Genomic DNA, 19,342 nt, shown 5'->3' with positions numbered 1-19,342 from the left:
GTAAAGGCATCACAGATACTCACATGCCTATGGCTGGACCAACAGAAGCAACACAGTAACAAAGCTGTGGCCATTCCCACTGGAGAAGCAGCAGAGACATCTTTTAGTTAAAAGTTTTGCCTGCATAAATGTATATGAATTGTGTGCGAGGTTGGTGTCTGTAAAGACCAGAAGAGGGTGCCACATCCCTTGGAACTGGAGTTGCACAGATTGTAAGCTGCCATGGAGGTTTTGGGAACCCAGCCTGGGTCTTTCACAAGAACAAGTGTTCTTAGCCAGCGATCTGTCTCGTCATTCACAGCATGGCATCTTGTTTTTGTTTTTTGGCCTAAAACCAATCTTCAGAGATTGGAGAGTTGTCTCAGTTGGTAAAGTGTCCTTCGTAGGCCTGAGGACCTCAGGTCAGTTCTCCAGCAACCACATAAACAGCTGGGCATGCACATCTGTAAGCCAGCTCTGGGGTGAGAGGATGATAGGAAGAAATGGGCAGGTCGCTGGGAGCTCATGGTTAACTAGCCTAATGAAGTTGGTGTGTACATACAAGTTCATATGCACACCTGCTTCCCTCCGTGTCAAACAAACAAACAGACAAAAATTTATTACTGTCTGGACCTGGCTCCTGGCCACAGGGCATTGTACAACCTGTGTCTTGGTGTTCTGGTCTGGTGTGGACTGGTACACACCTCCCACTTCCCCAGGTCCCTCTCACCTTGTCTGTGACCTCTGAGTCTGCTCACAGAGTGCGGTGTGTGGATGTGTGACTTTGCCTCTAGATCTTCCCTACAGCCCCACCCTCCCTCAGCCCAGTGGCCGCCGGGGAAGGCTTCTGTTCAGCAGCATTTTCCTTTCTCATTTCATGCTGTAATGGGGATTCATTGCCAGTTTTAAATCCATAATTTGCCATGAAAGCCTCATCTCGGGCCTGGGCTGAGGTCACAGCAGAGCAGCCATGAGCTATTTTTAGCCCTTAGAGGGCTCCCTGTCCCACTCAGTCTTTCTAGACTTACCCTGGGCTGGCTCAGAGTCCCAGGATTGACACCAGGAATGCCAGGACAGGAAAGGGGCAATTCATTCTTCGTGGCCTGGTATCATTGCCACACTCCTGTCTGCAGTGACTCTTTTGTGTTTCATTTGTCATTGGGGGAAATCAATACAGAAGAAGACTCGCCCTGATGAAGCCATACTCTACCTACCCCTTTCTTCTCTGGGGCTGACAAGGGGTACTAGTTGATACCTCTGCCAACTCACAAGAAGCTGTCTGTTTCCTAAGCAACTGATTCTTTTGGTCTACATTCTCATGCTTTTCCAGGTGGACACTGATGATTTAGCCACACTCTTATTGCCTGTGTGCAGGTGCAAATGGGGACCCATGTGTACACCAATGCATTAGTTCAGAGACCAAGGAGTCTATCAGGGACCAGGGTAGGGGTATCTCTCTTGTCTGTACCTTATGAGGCTTGCCTGGATATTGGAAGCAGCCCAGGCCACAGGAACCAGCCCTGTGGATGTGGATGGTAGGGTGGACCAGGGGTTTCTGCAGGTAGTCGACCTCTGAAGGTTGAGGGAAAGGGGCCTGTGTTGCACAGAGAAGCCATAGAGCTGCTGGTCTTGCAGTGAATACAGACAGCGGAGGATTTGGTCCTGATTTTTGCAGATTGCTGTGGTGTGACACTTGCTGAGTAGGTGAGCGTACTCAGCATCACTCAGGGTCACGCTTGGCTAAAACAGTGGAAGGACACATTATCCTTGCTCTCAGAAGCAAGGGAACAGGGACTCAGGGAACAATGCCCTTTGTGTGGACCCCAAACCATGAGTAGTTATGGGAAACTCACAGGTAAATGGCAGGGTGGGTTTCCACTTCACCTTTCCAGCTCCTGGTTTTACCAGGGAGAAGGCGGCTGCTGTTAAACACCACAACCCCATATCTTATGCTGGGCTGTGGCAGGGCCGGGGACAGAAATGTGTTATTTTTGAGTTCCAGGCTGGGACCTTTCTCCTATGTGGACCTGGAGAGTTGTCACTGCTGTGGGTTTGGTGGCATCACTCTTTAAGTTTACATGGGGGATGACCTGGTGGGCCTCAGACCCCTGGAGATGAGGGTGGGACTTTGGGGTGGGTGGTGCTAAGGCTTGTGGGGTCTCAGAGAGGGGCTGGGTGCCTTGGGTGTTCAGCAGATCCTAACTGGGCTCCTAAGAACCTTCCTACCTTCCTGTATCCTAGTTTTGAAAGCCCAAGATGCTGAGGGGAGGTCCATTTGGGATATCATCTCCAGCTTTAAATAGCGAGGCCCTGGACAGGCAGCAATAGGCTTCTAGGTCACTTGGGAAGGAAGTACAGGTTAGGTATTGACTTCCCAACTCTTGAAGAGGAACCTGCCTGCCTCTGCTGTCTGCCCTGTGCGTGGGCAGGGAATGGAAGCCATGTGTTTGCCTCAACCCCTGATGGCTCCCTAGGCCTGCTGGAGTCTTGGGAGTGGCTGAGTCCCCTGTTTCCTTTCTCATTTCTCTCCACGATAGATGGCTTAACTACAGAGGGGCCCTATATTCAAAGAAGCTGAAATGGAGATGTCACAGAGTGAAGGAGTCTCTGGAGTGACTCTGCAAATGAGCTCTGTTTAACCCAGGAGCACCTTCATCTCCTTCAGCCCCCATTAACTGTGGTGCACATACTGAGGGTGGCATAGAACTCAGCTGTAGAGAACTAAGCTCAGAGATCACTGCCCTCCACTCTTAAGCCTGACACTTCAGATTTAGAAGAGAGACACTTTCAGTCAGTTTGGGAACTCCATCATTTTTCCTTGTGTTCACTTTGTCATCTGAGGAGTAGGTAAGATGACTTAGACTAGACAAGAAGGATGTATGTAATGGATAAAGAGAGGGAATGGAGGTGACACTGAGGGTGCTATGGACCACCTGGAAGGGCACAGTAGGAGAGGGAAGGACCCTGTGTCCTGTGGAGTGTATAACAGATGGATGCAGACTGGCTGATCCTGGCTCCCGTATGGAACTTTGGAAGATAAGGATGTTTTTCTCACTCTCTTCTCCCATATCTAGCTTGTTTGCCGCCCCTATTTAGAGACGATTGAGGGTAATGAATGTGGCAGGAAACAGGCACACAGACCAAATGAGATACAGCACCTAAGACCAGGCCACAGCCTGGGCTAAACAGGCTTAATAAGGAGATAAGGAATCAATTCTGCTTGTCTTCCCTGCATGCACCTGGGAGGGGCCTCCGGGAATCCGGCCTCCTGCCTGCTGTCTCTGTAAGCAAGCTTCTCCAGGCCAGAAGCTGGGGCTCTGGGAAGGATGGCTACTGCTGGTGATTCTGGGCACTGAACAGTACTAGTGGTGATAGAACCAGCTAATATTTAACAGCCATATGCTTTTATGTCTTGCTGTGTATCAGGCACTATTTTGAGACATGCTTGCATATGTTGTTTCATTGACTCATTCTTGCCACCACAAAGGCACTCTGGTTATGCCTCCCACTTTATATGCAGGCACAGGGAGTTGAGTAACACCATCAGGTTACACTACTGGTAAAGGAGTACAGTCAGGTTCTAAGTGCAGGCAATTAGGCTTCCTGAAGTTGAGCTCTGAACCATGAGAGGCTATATAGTGACTCTATATAGTAATATCTAACATACCACACAACACAATGCCACCTCACACCATGCCACCCCACACTGCATAACAGTGCATAACAGTACCGCCACACCACACTATACAACCACACACCACATGACAACATACCATACTACTATACTACATAGCACCATACCATTTGACACCACACCATACAAAAGCACATACCATCATATTACACACTACCACACCACATAATGCTATACCATACAACACCAACCACACCATACAACACATCACACAACACTCGGTCACATTACAACATCACACCACACAGTGCCATACCACTAAACACACTAAACACCATATCACACAGTTCTATACAACACAATAGCGTGTCACAGAATATCACACCATATAATACATAATACCATGCCACATAATATTATTCAAAACCATACCACACGATGTCACATAACACACAGAACACCACACCACATAATATTACTCAGCACTACACCACACAACACTTTATCACCCAACACCAGACCACACAACACCACATCATATAGCACCATGCCGCACTATGCCATATAACCCTCATGTGTGCTTGGCACTATCTATCTGCTTGCACTCTCCTTCATCTCGCTGTCCTCAGGCCCTGTTGCTTTAATTGCCATGATGAACATTCATTGAGCACCCAGTCTGAGTACTGCCCGGCAAGGCATGAAGATTGCAAGATGCTCCTGACAGGCTCCGTGGGAGAAGCAAGACAGAAAACAGTCACTCTCAATACAACATGTTGTTGTCATGGAGTCTACAGATGGCAGAAGGAACAATAGACAGGCTGTGCAACCTTCAGGAACTTCTTCTTAGAGGAGGAGATGCCTAAAGTATATCTTGTCAGATGGGCAGGAGTTAGACAAGGGAAGATACAAGAAGGGTTGTAGGAAGGACTGGAGGCAGGCTCAGAGGCAGCATGAGTGGAACAGGTGGTTGGGACTAATGGGTGGTGCTGTAGAGAAGGAAGATGGTATATTTCAGGGACCCTGTGTGTCATGGCAGGAATTCAGGGTTCTGTTCTACAGAGACAAATTCTCCCCAAATCTCCGAAATGTTTCAACTACCTCTATGTACTCATCATTTTATGTCAAGTGGCGCAGGGTGGATTTGTCCCAGAACCATCTAGAAGCCAGCACTCTTAAGCACGGTATCAGCTCTACATCCATGACTGGAAGTGCTCAAGTTATTCACAACTCCTCTCTAAACCCATCTATAGCTTGGGAATTGAGACTGGGAGCTTTCGATGATGATTCATCTTCATTGCCAACTTGACTGCATCTAGAATACCTAGGAGTCACACCTCTGGGCATGTGTGTGAGAGTATTTCCAGACAGGATTAATGGAGGAGGAAAGATCCTGCCCAAATGTGGGTGGCACCATTCACGGGATGGGGGACCAGACAATAAAAGAAGGAAAAAGAGAGCTGAGCACCAACACCCATCAATCTCTCTGCTCTGGCCCACAGTGGTATGAGGAAAGTTGGCTGGGTGACACTTATACCTTGGACTGAACTGGTTCCAGCTACCACGCCTATCCCTTTGAGCCCCAGGCTAACACACATCCTCCCCAAGTTAAGTTGCTCTGTCTGCGATTTTGTTACAGCAGCAAGAGAAGTAACAAATACGGAATTGCTGCCCATTGTGGGAGAACAAATTAAGGAACGTATCTATTTGCCCTCTCTGTATCAGGGGTAAGATGCACTCTTTATTTGAACTGAGTTGGTCTCTATCTTAAATAATTCATGTTTGGTTAGGAAACATGATTTCTAATGGGAGCCTCAAAGACAGCAGAGTCAATATTAGACTGGGCCAGGGAGAAGAGGACATGAGAGGAGCAGCCGGGGCCAAGTCCTTTTAATAACTGATCTGACTTCCAACCCCATCTCCCCCCTTCTGATTCTCCTTCCCCAGCTTTACTCTTCCTTTCCCATGATATTTATTACCATGGGGCATTCTAATGATATAGTTTACTTGCTGAATCTGATTGTCATTTGTCAGCTGCCTTGTACCCTGCTAAATGCAAGCTTCACCAGGCCAGGGATGGCTTTAGCTTCCACTTACTGAGGAATCTTGAACATCTAGAAACAAAAGGCATTCAGGAAACATTTCTTGATTAAACTCGTGGTCTCCACTTTCTCTTTGGTTCCTCCCAGGCTTTACTACCCGAGTCTTCTGGCATTTGGAAAGATCAAGTGCAATGGCGCCCTACAGACCCTGAGCTCTTGCATGTAGTAAGAGTGTGGGTGACGTCATGCATACCCGTGTGCATTGCTTTAATATGGATGGAGCGGCACAGTTTTTTGTCAGATGTTACTCTCCCACATGGAGGATTCCTCCTACTGCTCCAAAGCTTTGTGTGTGTGTGTGTGTGTGTGTGTGTGTGTGTGTGTGTGTGTGTGTATGTGTGTGTGTGTGTGTCCTTGCAATGTCTATCTAAGCTGAGCTGCTGCAGAGAAGGCTACAAGCATGTGAAAACGGGGTACCTAAGCATAACTGGCCCATGGCCTGGTGGGACTCTCTGAGTCTCAGCTTCAAGGTGGGCTGCTGACAAAGCCATCAGGATCAGTTACCTTCTCAGCCTCAGGCACCACTTGGATCTTGGTTCCAGTGGGGGATGGCCCATTTTCCTAAAATAGTTGATGTGTCATATTGGACTCCTGACTGGAAGTAAGGCCTTTTGGGAGCTGAACAATTCTTAGACACCATTTATTTAGTCATCACTTCACATTCTACGCATGAAGAAACTGGGGCCCAGAGAGGTTGAGTAACCGTGTCAGGGTCACACAGCTGAATTTAAGTCTGAGGTCCTATCCTCATAGATAGCAAGACTTCCTGAGTTGATCTGTGTCTGGAAAGATCTCTGTTTTGATATGGGCTGAGTCAAACATAGCCCTTGGCAGCAGGCTGGATTGCTGAGGAAACTCAAGTGGACCACAACCAGGGTTATAGCTTCCTTGTCTGGGATGTTTGGCTTCATAGGCTTAATTCGTTCCCCACCTTCCCCTCATTCTCTGGCTCCTGCCTCCTCTGCCTCCCAGGGTAGCGAAAGCTCTGCTCAGAGTTGCTTCTAGTCTGATTGCTTCTGAGTGCTGGAAACACAACACTAATTAATGTGTCTATGACTCTAGGCTTGGCTGCTGGGCTGGTTCCCATGCCCTCCCCGGAGCCAGGCAGGCTTGGAGAGCTGGCCCCCGGCTTCTTTGAGCACACTGCTGGCAGATGCATATTTTAACAGTGCACATCTGCTGGCTATATAATCTCTTGTATTTGCCCTCCTCACTTGGCGCTTTGATGGAAGACCTCCTGGGGCCTCCCTGTGTTCCAGCCAGAGTGTTTGCTTTGCGATTTTGCCGGAATACCATCTGATTCTGCCCTCACATCTTCTGCAGGTTCTAATCAAGCTCTTACTTTATTTAATTAAAAATCTATCTCGGGCAAATACAGAGTAAATTAGGAAGCTCTCCTATTCCTGGAACACAGAGAAGGCCGCTCTCCTTGGGGAGCTGGCCCAGACACTTTCCGGGGCTGAGATGTCACAGCATAGCAGGTGGAGGGTCTCGGTTGGTTGGGAAGGGAAGTAGCTTTAATGACCTTTAGAGTCCTTTTTTAAACAGCTATTGTATCTGTCTCATCTCTAGACCAGGAGCCTTTTCTAGTGACCATCTTGGCTCCAGTTAAGGGCAGTAGGAGGGGATTTAGATCTGTAGAAACCTGTAGCCAGGTGGAGGGAGTCCTGCTAGTGCAGGAGCCTAGAGGTGATATGCAAGACTGGGAGAGGCCCTCGGGCTCCCTGGGGTGGGGAAGTGGGAATTCTTCACCCATAGAAAATAGCCAAGGCCAGCAATGTGGAGCTGCAAGGCATCCAGGAGGCCTATGGGCAGAGCCTGGCAGCCTCTTCTTGCCCAAATCCAGTTTGCTTAGGAGAATGGCTGAGATAGGAGATGCCAGCTTAAGCTTCCTTTCCGTCTGCAGGAATTCTCTCAGAGCACTCTGTAACCAGTCAATCTTCCAGCTAACCTCTAGGCTTGAATAAACACTTCACACACACAAACCCAGTCCTGAGCCCCAGGCACAATGCCAGGCCAAAGTCATGACAGATGCAGAGAGGAATGGATGTCTTTTAGAGGTGACCCCAAAACAAATTTGGGTCTGCCCAGATTGAATCCTGAGGCCCTGTTCTGAGAAGCCTGGCTTTTAACCAGGTGGGCAGATGACATTCTACTGGCATTTGGGACCAGAAGACTGGGCAAAGAGCATCGGTCTGGAGCTGGAAATGTGGAGTTGATTTGAAATATTAATTAAGCTGTGTGACCTCTTGGGCATGCCTTTGCCTCTCTGAGTCTCTCCACGAGCTTATCAGTAAAGCACATGGAATAATCTGGAATTTCAATGCAGCATACTTTGTTGATTAACTGCGATAGTAGGGAGCAAGGAGGCTTAAGTGGCTGAGTTTGGCTTGGCTGGTGAGTCTGCTCTACCTTGAGGACAAGGTGGTGTCCTGTTTTAGCTCCTGGGTGGTGTTAGAGGAATGGACGATGCTTAGGTCCTCTCTTTCCAGCATTCTCTGGCTGCCTCATTAAGGGGTATGAGGGAGCAGGGGAAGGTTCCTTGGGGACAGGGACTGAGTGGCCTCTGAACGTAGACATCCTACAGCTTCACTTGGCAGATATGTTCCGACAGTTTGCAGTCAGTGTCTGAATCAGGAGACATATCTGGCCCCAAGTCTTCCCCTACAATAACTTGCAGACCCCTTCTCAATTTAGCCCCATCTCAAGGGGAAAAAGAAAAGGGCTACTGTCCTCTAATGCACACCCTGCCTGGCACCACCCCCAGGCCATCTATCTCTTTTCCTGCCAGGCAGAGCAGGCTCCCAGGTTGGAGGTGGGTGAGGTTCCGAAGCTCCCACTCCCAGCCTCAGCCTAGGCTGAGCTGCTAACTGGTCCTCTGTGGCCTGTCTGCTGCTGCACTTGGAATCATGCACCTCTCATGTTCGGCTGTGTAGATCTGAAGATAACCTGACACGCTCTTAAATATTTCATCTCAGAGCACGAGCAGTGTCCCCGCTGCTGACCCTGTCATCTGAGCTCCACAGCAGCTGCCAGGAGTCTGCCAAGGCCAGGCCGGGGCTTCCCTCTCCTGCCTGCCCAGGAGTCGTGTACATTGCCTGGCAGAGACGAAACCTTATGGGGCTAGGGAGGTGGAACAAAGAGTTCTGGCAGGGCATGCTGGTCTAGGCCTTCTGCTTACCCTGAGCCTCAGTTTCTCACCTGGGGTAGCAATCCCTGATCCAGTCTGGAGGAGCCTTGAGAGCTGCTGGGAGTGACTTTGCAACTGTGAATGATTAGCACTTATGTGCAAACTGTTTCCTCAAGGTTCCCTTCTCTGGAAAACCTGGCCAGAGGAAGGAGGGGACAGGGCTGAACTCTTAATCAAAACTGGGGATCTTGGCCAGGTAGGTGGTGGTGGCCCCAACGCTCCAGAGTCAGAGGCAGGTGAATCTCTGTGAGTTCGAAGCCAGCCTGGTCTACAGAGTGAGTTCCAGGACAGCCTCCAAAGCAATACAGAGAAGCCCTGTCTCAAAAAACCAAAAACCAAACCAAACCAAACCAAAACAGGGGATCTTAAGGAGTCACTGAGCAAACATCACAACTTCAGGCAGGTCTGTCCCATTGAGGGTGTGGGGACTTCTTCAGGAGGGCTGTCCCAGGGACATTCGAAGCAAAGACCAAGGGGGAAAATGGTTAGAATAAGGCCCTGAGATGAAATCCCATTGGAATAATGGGAGAGAACCAGGGTTCCAAGGGAACAGAGTGTGGGAAAGGTCTGGAACAAGGGGCTCTGGTGATCCTTATGGACATTGAAGTCATGGAGGACCAAGCTTGAGGCTCATCCTTAAGAGAGGTCAGGGCTTGTGGAGCTTTTCTGGCCCCTTTGGAGGTCAATTTTGGAAGAAAGGTTGCTCAGACTGTGCCACATTTTCTTCTGAGCTTGAGTTGCTGCCAAGGGCCTGGCCTTATTTGCACAGCTGAGCGGAAGCCTCATCTGCTCGCCAGTGTGCCGTCAAACACACTGGGTAGGACAGTGATAGGTGGTGGTAATATGATTTCCTTAGGTGGAGGTATTTTTATGTCCCCTTTGGACGGGAAGAAAGAGGAGAGGGCAGAAGTGCAGAGGGCCAGATGGGATGATACCCAATGGAGAGCCTCCCTCCACTAGCTTTGTCAGAAGGATCCTCCAGAAGCCGAACCCTCAGAGTTTCCTAGAGCTCGTATGGCATCCCTGTATGTCTGTGTGCAGGTGACTTACCCAGGACTGTGAGGCGTGCAGGTCGTGACCGGATGGCAGCCTGGATGGCCTGGCACTCATATACAGCATCGTCTTGCAGCTCTGCCCTCAGGATCTTCAAGTGATGCTCTCCTGACAGGTGGTTCCCCACCACCAGGTACTGGGGGTAGCCTGAGGAGAAATCAGGAAGGTATGAGAGGTCAAAATAGTCTCGTTGCCAGTTTCCAAGGCCTATCTGGAGATGTTGTGACCCCCTTAGATAGAATGGTTCCAAAACTGTCTTGCAAAAGTAAATTCGTATCCAGTGAACAGAGGGTTCAGGTAGAGGTCTTCCTGGCTGACTTCCTCCCCTTTACCAGAGAAAGATCTTTCTGGAAGATGGGCTAGGGGTGTGATACCTGTCCCGGACAGAGCTGACCTCAGGTGGCCTTCTGGTGACTAATACACAAGAAACTTTACTTACATGACAGGATTGCATGCAGGACCACTCATCCCCAGCAACCCCAAGTTCTCATCTTTATTTCTTTAATATCTTTCTTTCTCCTTTTATTTATTTGTTTCTTTGTTTCTCTTTTTTTTTTTGAGACAGGGTTTCTCTGTATAGCTTTGGCACCTATCCTGGCACTCGCTCTGGAGACCAGGTTGGCCTTGAACTCACAGAGATCTGCCTGCCTCTGCCTCCCGAGTGCTGGGATTAAAGGCATGCGCCACCAACGCCTGGCTGTTTGTTTCTTTATACGTGTGTGAACACATATATGCCACCCACATGGATGTCTGAGGACAACTTGTAGGAGTCAGTTAGTCTCTCTATCATGTTGGTCCCAAGGATTGAACTCAGGTCACCAGGCCTAGCAGGCACCTTTGCCTGTTGAGCCATTTCATTGGCTCTCTTGTTCTTATAGCTCAATGTGCTATCAGAGCCCCAGCCTGCAGGCTCTTATTGAGTCTCTTACTTTATGAATGACTCCCATGCCTCCCCCTGTTCATCTGTGTATTGTTAATTTATTTCACTGGCTAAAATGATTGGGCTTTCAGAGGGAAAAGAGAGCAGTAACACTGCCCTTCCTAGCCCAAGGGGAGCTAGGGTGGTGGGGTGGGCACTGGTGACAAAGAGGCCCAGCAGTGGCAGCCCTCTGGCACTTGCTTAGGTCTTTGATCTCAGTGTAAAGGAGCACAAAAGCAAGTTTCCAGGATGTTGGTGTGTGTGTGTGTGTGTGTGTGTGTGTGTGTGTGTGTGGTTAGTTCTAAGCTCTAAAGAAAATGAGAAATGCCAATGTTAGAGACAAAAGTATAGGGAAGTGTAGGACATGCTGAGTGGGCAGACCTGGCTATGGGGTGTTGCTCTGGGAAGCCCTATCCTTATTCAGCTAAGGAGATGCTAAGAGGGGAGAGGGGGCAAGGGAGAGGGAGGGAAAGAGGAGGGGGAGAAGGAAAGAAAGACTCTGAGATTCACAAAGAGTGGACCAAGCAAGAGAGAAACAGAATGAAAAAGGAAGAAGGGATTTACTTGGAAAGGATCAAGGAGAGAAGTTTTGTCCCAGGAAGCACAGGAAATGGGAACCCAGCCTCACCCTTCTGATGCCTATGGAACACTGGGCACTGTGCCCTGTGAACCATAGCGGCTCATACCCGGGCATTCCTCCCTCCCATCCCCAAGCCCTTGGGCCTGATTAAGCACTTAGGAGGCACTCAGGACACTTAGGAATTTGGGGCCTCAGTATACACACACTGGTGATGAATAATAGATAAAGAAAAGTTTGGAGACCATGAATCATTCAGCAGTTGCTGTGGCCGGCGAACTGAATGCAAACATTGACTGCAGCCACAGCCATAGGCTGGTCCTTGCTCTCTCAGGGGTCTTGGTCTGGAAGCCTATTAGTTTGTCCTATTAGGACGTTATCGTTCTACCCCTTTACCCGAGTTCTGCTTCCCACACATGCTTTGCACCATGGGGTTCTTCAGGAGCTCCTTCTTTGGACTTTGCCCTGGTTCCCATCTTTCCTCAGACACTACTCTGGTTAAGCTAAGGGTGGTTGGGCAGGGCTCCCTGGGGGTGACTGCACCAGGACCCATCAGTGCCTGCACCTGCTCGGTGGGGTGGGTAGACATGGTCTCCCCAAACACCAATAAGCAGCTTCTGTGAGCTCTTATACAACTGAGACAATATTGTCCTCATCATGACACTGAAGGACCTTGATCTCACAGCTGCTCAGGCCTGATCAGAAATTCTGCCCAAAGATCAGCTGCACCCAGGGAGGGCAGGTCCACCCCTCCCTCACTCACCTTCCTGCCTTCTGATGGGCAAAGGCAGTAAGCCCATGTGGGTGAAGCTGATGCCTCTATGCTGCTGGCTACCTGCCCTCCAGCCCACCCCTCCCTGCTGTTCTGCAATTAGGTCTGTCCCTTGCAGGCATCTTGGATGGAACTGGTGTTTTTTGTTGTCTTGCAAGCCATCAGCAGCAGGATTACACTCTCCTGAGCTGTGGAAAACATCAGTGATGGGTTTGTTTGTATTTGCTTAATTAGGCAGTGAGCTGCGATGCTATCTTAAGGATTGGCAGCATCTTTGGAAAACATACACAGAAGCAGAGCTTCTGAGGAATTTCTAGTTCCTTCCATGGTATCAGAGATTCAGAGGTTCTAGTCATGTCTTATAGGTTCAGACTCCAGTTTATCTCTTCCTTGCTCTGTTCCCCTGGTGCTTTGTCTTTGTGTCGCAGCTTCCTTACCAGTAAGTTGGGAAAAATGCTAGTACCTCATGGGTGAAGATTAAAACAGGATAACCTATATAAAATGCCTATTGCATAATGAGTATTTGACATAGGGTCCTACTCTATAGCTAAGGCTGGCTTTGAATTACGTCAGTTCTACACTAACTCCTCAAGTGTTGAAATTACAGCTATCAGCTATCAGTGTCCATCCCTATCCTCTACACATGCTAATTTAAATACAATTGGCAGGGCTAAGGAGAGGGCTCAGTGGGTAAAGTGTTTGCTGTGCAAGAATGAGGATCCAAGTTTGGGTTCTTGGCAACCCAAAATCTGGACATGACAGTATTGGAGGTAAGGGGAAGAGACCAGTAGATCTCAGGGGCTCACTGTTCAGCCAGTCTAGCCAACCTGTGAGCTCCAGGTTCAGTAAGAGAACCTGTCTCAACAAATAGGTAGAGACTGACTGAAGAAGACAACCAACATTGACCTCTGGCTTCTTTTATAAACACACATGTGGTGGTTTGAATGAAAATGACCCCCATAGGCTCATAGAGAGTGAACTGTTAGGAGGTGTAGCTTTGTTGGAGTAGGTATGGCTTTGTTGGAAGAAGAGGTAGGCTTTGAGGTTTCAAATGCTCAAGCCAGGCCAGTGTCACTCTCTCTTCCTGCTGCCTGAAGATCCAGATGTAGGACTCTAAGCTACTTCTCCAGTGCAATGTCTGTCTGTATGCCACTCTGTGCCCCGCCCCACCCCAATCCATCATGATGATAATGGACTAAACTTCTGAACTGTAAGCCATCCCCAATAAAATACTTTGTTTTATAAGAGTTGCTGTGGTCATGGTGCCTCTTTACAGCAATAGAAACCACAAGACAATGTGGATGGACACACTCATATGTACACACAACACACACACACACACACACACACACACACACACACACAGGGTGTCAGGGAGTTAGAGTGAACGTGCCCATCTTGGAAGGGAGCAGACAGAGATTCATGGGTTGAGATTGGTAATATAATTGAATCAATTTTTTTCCTCGACTGTTACTCTGTTTATCTTTCAAATAAAGGCAGTGGTGGTGGAATCTATGTCTCCCTCTTCATGAGACCTCTGAGAAGTACCAGTCTTCTTTGGAGAAAAATGTTCTATCTGCACCTGAGGATGTGTTGACAACATTTTCTTCCTGGTCTCACAGTCTTGGTGACCAGAAAGACACTACAGTGTCAGCGAGAGACTCCTGTCCAGTGCCATGTCTAGGGTGACATGGTTGAAACGGCAGAGGAGAGAGCTACAGCAGCAGGAAGTCCTGTGACACTGGCCCTCTGTTTCCCTGCCTTAAGCACTCAGCAGATCTTTGCTGAATTCAGTTGAATTCTCTTCAGTCCTTTCTGGACCAGGCAAGCAAGCAGTGTTTATGGTCCTGTGAGGACCTGTTATTATTGCTAGGATGGTATTTTGGGGCTGATGATTAAATACAGGCCTGAGTTTATGAGGAGAGAGTCCAGGGCCTGTATTCCTTAGTGACTGGGCCAGTCTGGAGAGGAAGCCAGCCCAGGCCATTGGATCAACCTGTCTTTAGCAGTCAGCAGACCCAGATCCTAGAGAACTAGGGATGGAGCTTCAGATCAGAGATGCAATTATCTATGCCTTGATGACCATTCTATGACTGGGGACTTCCACTTGGCCACTGACCTAATAAGACATTGCCCATGACCAAAGGCTGATGATAGTCATTGACCAGGAAGCCCAGATGGTCCACGCTCAGAGCTGCCCAGAGCATAAGCAATTCTCATTTGGGAAGGTCATATCATTCGCCCATCTTTCTAGGGTACCAAAGCTGAGCATCTCTGAAAGTTGGCTGGTTCCCATAACACTTAAACTTTATGGCAGCGCAGTGTGTTTTGTAGATATTCTTGGGTATTTTATCTATGCTCAGCTGGGCTGCAACATTAGGCTCTGTGACTGCTATTGACCATTGCTATAATGTTTCAATATACATTTTTGGCAAGGCATAACTCACATTTTAAAATATTAATTTCCCAGCTCCAGTGTTTCTGAGCGTGCTTCGATTTTTATTTTCCTGCAGCTGTATAGCATGAGCGAGGTGAAGCTGCTTACCAGTTGAATGCATATTTCTCATCCATCCTCCATCCCCAGCCATTCCCAGATGGCCGGGGAGTGGCACCCAGATCTGTCCTTCTGAATTTCATCATGCATATCAGCCCAGCAGTCAGCCCCCTTCTTACCCATCCCAGAGCAGGGTAATGACAGAAGAGGCAAGTGACATGAGGATGGCTGCTTTCTTTATGCCCTGGGGAAAGTGTAGGTTGGCAAGGTGTTTGGATGAGCTTCTGAGGTAGCCATGCAAAATAGTTACCAAATGACATGGCCTGGCACCAACAACAGAGTTGATGTGCCAGTCAGCAGCAGCTGTAGGAGGCCCCCATGGTGCAGCTTGCCTGGGTGGCTGAACAAGGCTGGCATTTAGTGTAAACCCTTCCTGTCTTTTCTTCCCATCATGAGATGAATCCTAGGAGAAGCAGGTTTTCTTGTGAGTTTTCAGTTCATTGGCTGTCTCCTTGGGTGGGGAGCTGGATCATGCCTTGATAAATGAGGATTCATATTGGGCCAAGAAACAGGAGCACATGATGTTTGGAAATCGGACTTCATGGGAATTACATTGGCTTTGGAATGGATTCTGTGCTAGGTTTAGGACTGACCGTAAAATGGGGATCATAGCCAGAGGCCCCTGGGCTCCTAGGGATCTAGGTCCAGGCCCTGCCTGTCCGGAAAGTTGCAGAGATGGCTGGGGATTTGAGCCCAGAATGACATTGGAGATGTAATATGGGAGTGCCATAGTGAGCAGATGGGGAAAGGCAGTGTAGGCACTGGGCCACTGTGTAAGAGTGGGGGAGTCTGGAAGTACTCACTTGAGAGGTCTCTTCCTACACCCAGAGCCAAGCCATCTTTGATCCACAGGACGAAGCCATCATATTCCGGGATGGCACACAGCAGCGTCACTGGCTGTCCTGACACCACCACTTGGTCCTGGGGTTGCTGGCTGAAGGAGTAGACTTGGCCTGGGGAGGGAGAAGCACAGTGGTCAGTCAGTGTGGGCAGCAGTACCAGGATAGCTCACTTCACACTCTAGAAGCAGAGCTAGGCTGTCCCCAGGCCTCCAGCCCTGTTCTCATTTTCAGAGGCTGGCTCTGGATTCCAGACTCCAGCCCCTCCCTTGTACAACCCTGATGCTGACTTTGGAGATGAAGCTCAGCCACCATGGGACATGTACTTCTCTTCTCCTTGTGGGACTCCCACTTCACTCCACTTGCTCAGGAGTGATTATGGATCTAGTTCAACCTGGCCATCCAGGCAATCTGAGTGGCTAGTAGGTCCTTGGCAGGAACTGGTGGCCATGGCCACGTCTATGCACACCCTTGTTACTCTAGCCTTTTCTGCAGTTGACTCTTCCAGTCTCCCCCTTGGAAACCACTTGGGAGTCTGTGCCTCTTATCCATACCTCAAAGCAAGATGCCACAACCATTGAAGCTATTGGCTCATATTTTATTAAACAAATAGTTAGCTGCACATGTGAGATGCCAGGCTCTGTGCTGAGATTTTAAACATCGGCTCATGGATTCTTTCATTCTGCTAACAGCCTAACCACAGTAGGCACCATCTCTACATGGAGATGGGGAGGCTGGCGTAGGTAGGGGACAAAGGAGAGCAGCGCTGAGCTGATATAGTACTTCCAATGCTGGGTGTGCTGCCTGGGTGCACTATGCTAACAGTACCCCTCAGAGCATCAGCAGACAGCTCTGCAGGACTAGGAAGTGAGGCATTTATCAATGGCTGTCTGTGACAGGTTGGCGGCTGTGAACCTGCTGCATTCTGGCTCTAAGGGTTCTGACCTGCTGAGCTAAGCTTCATGCAGCTCCCAAGCCTCAGCTTGGGGACAGTCACTGAAGAAGGGAGGTAACATGGTCTGTGTTTCTGTGAGGCCACAACTGAGTGGACAGCGGGACACAGACACTGACGATCTGTGATGACTGCAGTCAGTGCTTCCCATACTCCCTTCTCCTAGAGACAATCTAATGTTCCAGGGCAGAAAAAACTCACCATTTTATAACAAAGGAACCAGGACCAGAGAGGTACAGCAATTTACTCAGGGTGACATAGACAATGAGTGGCAGAGCTGAGGCTGGCATGGGGTCTACTTGAGTTTTGAGCCCCTCAGTTTTCCCCATCCCTATCCCCAAAGAGACTGATATTCAATGGAGGGAAAGGAGCCTGGGAGTCCGCTGCTACCTCCTTTCCACAGCACCACGGATGACCTGGACTTGGATTGCTGCCCCAAACAGGGCCAAATGTGGGTATAGGGAGAGAGGAGGTGCAGGGGAGGGCGCGGAGCCCCCATAGCAGCAGAGAGTGGGGTAACAGGAAGGTCTAGAGTTGACAGTCTGATGGGATCTTGGCAACCTCTCTGAGGAGTTTTATTAAAAATCAAATTGGCCTGGAATTGTGGGAGTAACACTTTTTTATTCTGATTTGAGCTTTACAAATTATATTACATAGGATATTTTAATCAGCTGTGGGTAGTGGGTTTTTCTCTTACTCAGTCTCTTCAAGCTTTCCGTTGTAATTAGGCTGTTTCTGGCACCGAAAGAGGGGAAATATGAGACAGAAGAGGGAGAGGACTGAAGGTAGGAGCTGTAAAGTAAGAGTCCAGAGAGGGAAGGTGGGAGACGGAGGGTGAGGAGAGGAGATGGGAAAAGGAGGGAGAACAGGAGAAGAGGAGAAGGAGGGAGAAGGAAAGAGAAGGAGGAAGAGGACATGGAAGGATGGAGAGTGGGGAGGAGGGAGATGGAGGAAGGGAGGAGGACGGGGAGCGGAGGAGAAGAGGAGGAGAAGTAGGAAGAGGTGGGGAGAGGAAGAAGAGGAGGAGGAAATGAGGGAGTACACCTTTCCTAGGCTTCTCCCCCTTCTCTAATCTTTAATCCTAGATTTTTTTTTCAAGGATAGTGTCAACGCAGCAGCAGCAGCAGCCAAAGATTGTGTGATCAGTGAGAATTATCAGGTTGTCAGCCAGGGGCTAAAGGGATTGTAACTAGAAAGCACTAAAGAAAATGGGGCCCGGGCTTCCAAATGTCCCATATTAGGATCTTCAGCAGGAGGTGACTATCTACCACACCCCATCCTTTTTATGCTTGGTGGAAGGAACAGGAGATGGTTGAAGATGCTCGGGGCATCCATCCTTGGGGCAAGGGTGAGTCCTGGATGGTCATCATGGAAATCAGGTCTGATGGACGGTAGGGGACACTGGGAGGAGGGGTCAGTGGCAACACTAGGGAAGTCAACTAGGGGTAATCATAAGGCAGAGATAGAAGGTTTTTCAGAACTAGGAGTTGAAGCATATACAAGATCCTCTTTATAACACATGGGGGGCAAAGCAGGAGAGGCCAGAGACCTGCTCAGGTGCAGTTCTGATGGTGGCTGCGTGGGGCTTTAGTCACCTACTGTTTACATTTGGACCCAGTTAGGTTTTCTATGGAAAGCATGTTTCTAGGGAGAGAGGGCACCGGAGTCTCAAAATCATCCAAAGGATGTGATTTGCAAGTTATTTTGGGGATCGGAGTAGGAGCTGAGTACCCCCAACCAACAGTCTTTCTTTTTTGATCCAATGTTAATACTTTTACATTATGTTCAAGCCACTAAAACTACTTTGTCTCTCAGTGCCAGGTGAGGAATAGGGGGCCTCCCAAACAGCATAGGCTATCACCATTGCTCTTAGTTCCCCACTGTAACTAGATAGTAAAACTAGATATTATGAAGATACAACACACTTAGGTTGTAGAGATCAAGCCAGAGCTGAACTGAGAACTTTGTTTCCAGTGGCTACATTTTGGAATGCTAGAAGGTGCTAGTCAGGTTGCAGGAGAAAAGGCATTAATAGAATTATCTAGATGTGAGGCCTGAATGGTGCAGTTATTGGCTTGTCAGGCAAGATGTGTCCGTTGGTACAACAGTGGAATGATGGTTATGGGACAACCAACTGCCTTCTGATTGGATTTAAGGCCCTCTCCAAAGAAGGAAAATGTATCTGATACTGTAAACCTGGTCAAAAGCCCATGGCAACTGAGGTCAGAGGCTCCAGGAAGGGAATTATTTAAATGGACAAGCTGCCAAGCTGCCTTCTAAATTTTTATGGCTGTACCCACAGATTTCAGCCTCACTTTCAATGTTTGTCAGAGAAGCTTCTTTTGTACACTAGTAGGCAGCTAATATAAATTTATAACTGGCCTGAGTGTTGAGAATAAGCAACTGTTGAGTGTTCATCCAAAGACGAGATAGAGCTACATCACACATCCCAACTCTTCAAGGCTCATGGAATGGAAAGACTGAACAGAAACAATATTAGAGTTGAGGGTGGAGAGAAGAGCTGTGAAATGCTATCTTCTGGACCTGGCATGGCCATTGCACTCATAAGACATGTACAAGAGCAAGCCAATACCATCAGTTAATATTCCAGCACACAGCGCTGATGGGACTCAGGAGAGAGAGAGAGAGAGAGAGAGAGAGAGAGAGAGAGAGAGAGAGAGAGAGAGACATGGGACATGGCTCCCAGGGGGAGCCAGAGGGAAAAGTTGGGGGATAGATAGGATCAACATTGCATATGTACATGAAATTGTACA

At 48.7% G+C, this 19,342-nt stretch overlaps 1 protein-coding gene across 1 annotated transcript in view; it reads right to left on the bottom strand.

The window, feature by feature from the left end:
- Kirrel3 (kirre like nephrin family adhesion molecule 3) overlaps positions 1 to 19,342 on the bottom strand; it is a 120,769-nt gene that overhangs the window by 74,426 nt on the left and 27,001 nt on the right. Inside the window, exons 2-3 of the mRNA XM_035443560.1 lie at positions 15,581 to 15,730; positions 9,953 to 10,102 (exon numbers count right to left, since the gene is read on the bottom strand). Coding sequence (XP_035299451.1) covers positions 9,953 to 10,102; positions 15,581 to 15,730 — 300 coding nt within the window. The remainder of the gene's footprint in view (positions 1 to 9,952; positions 10,103 to 15,580; positions 15,731 to 19,342) is intronic.

The sequence above is a fragment of the Cricetulus griseus genome, chromosome 4 (assembly GCF_003668045.3).
Source record: "Cricetulus griseus strain 17A/GY chromosome 4, alternate assembly CriGri-PICRH-1.0, whole genome shotgun sequence".
Taxonomy (NCBI): Eukaryota; Metazoa; Chordata; class Mammalia; order Rodentia; family Cricetidae; genus Cricetulus; species Cricetulus griseus.
The sequence above is the reverse complement of the archived record's forward strand: the minus strand, read 5'-3'. Positions and strand labels throughout refer to the sequence as shown.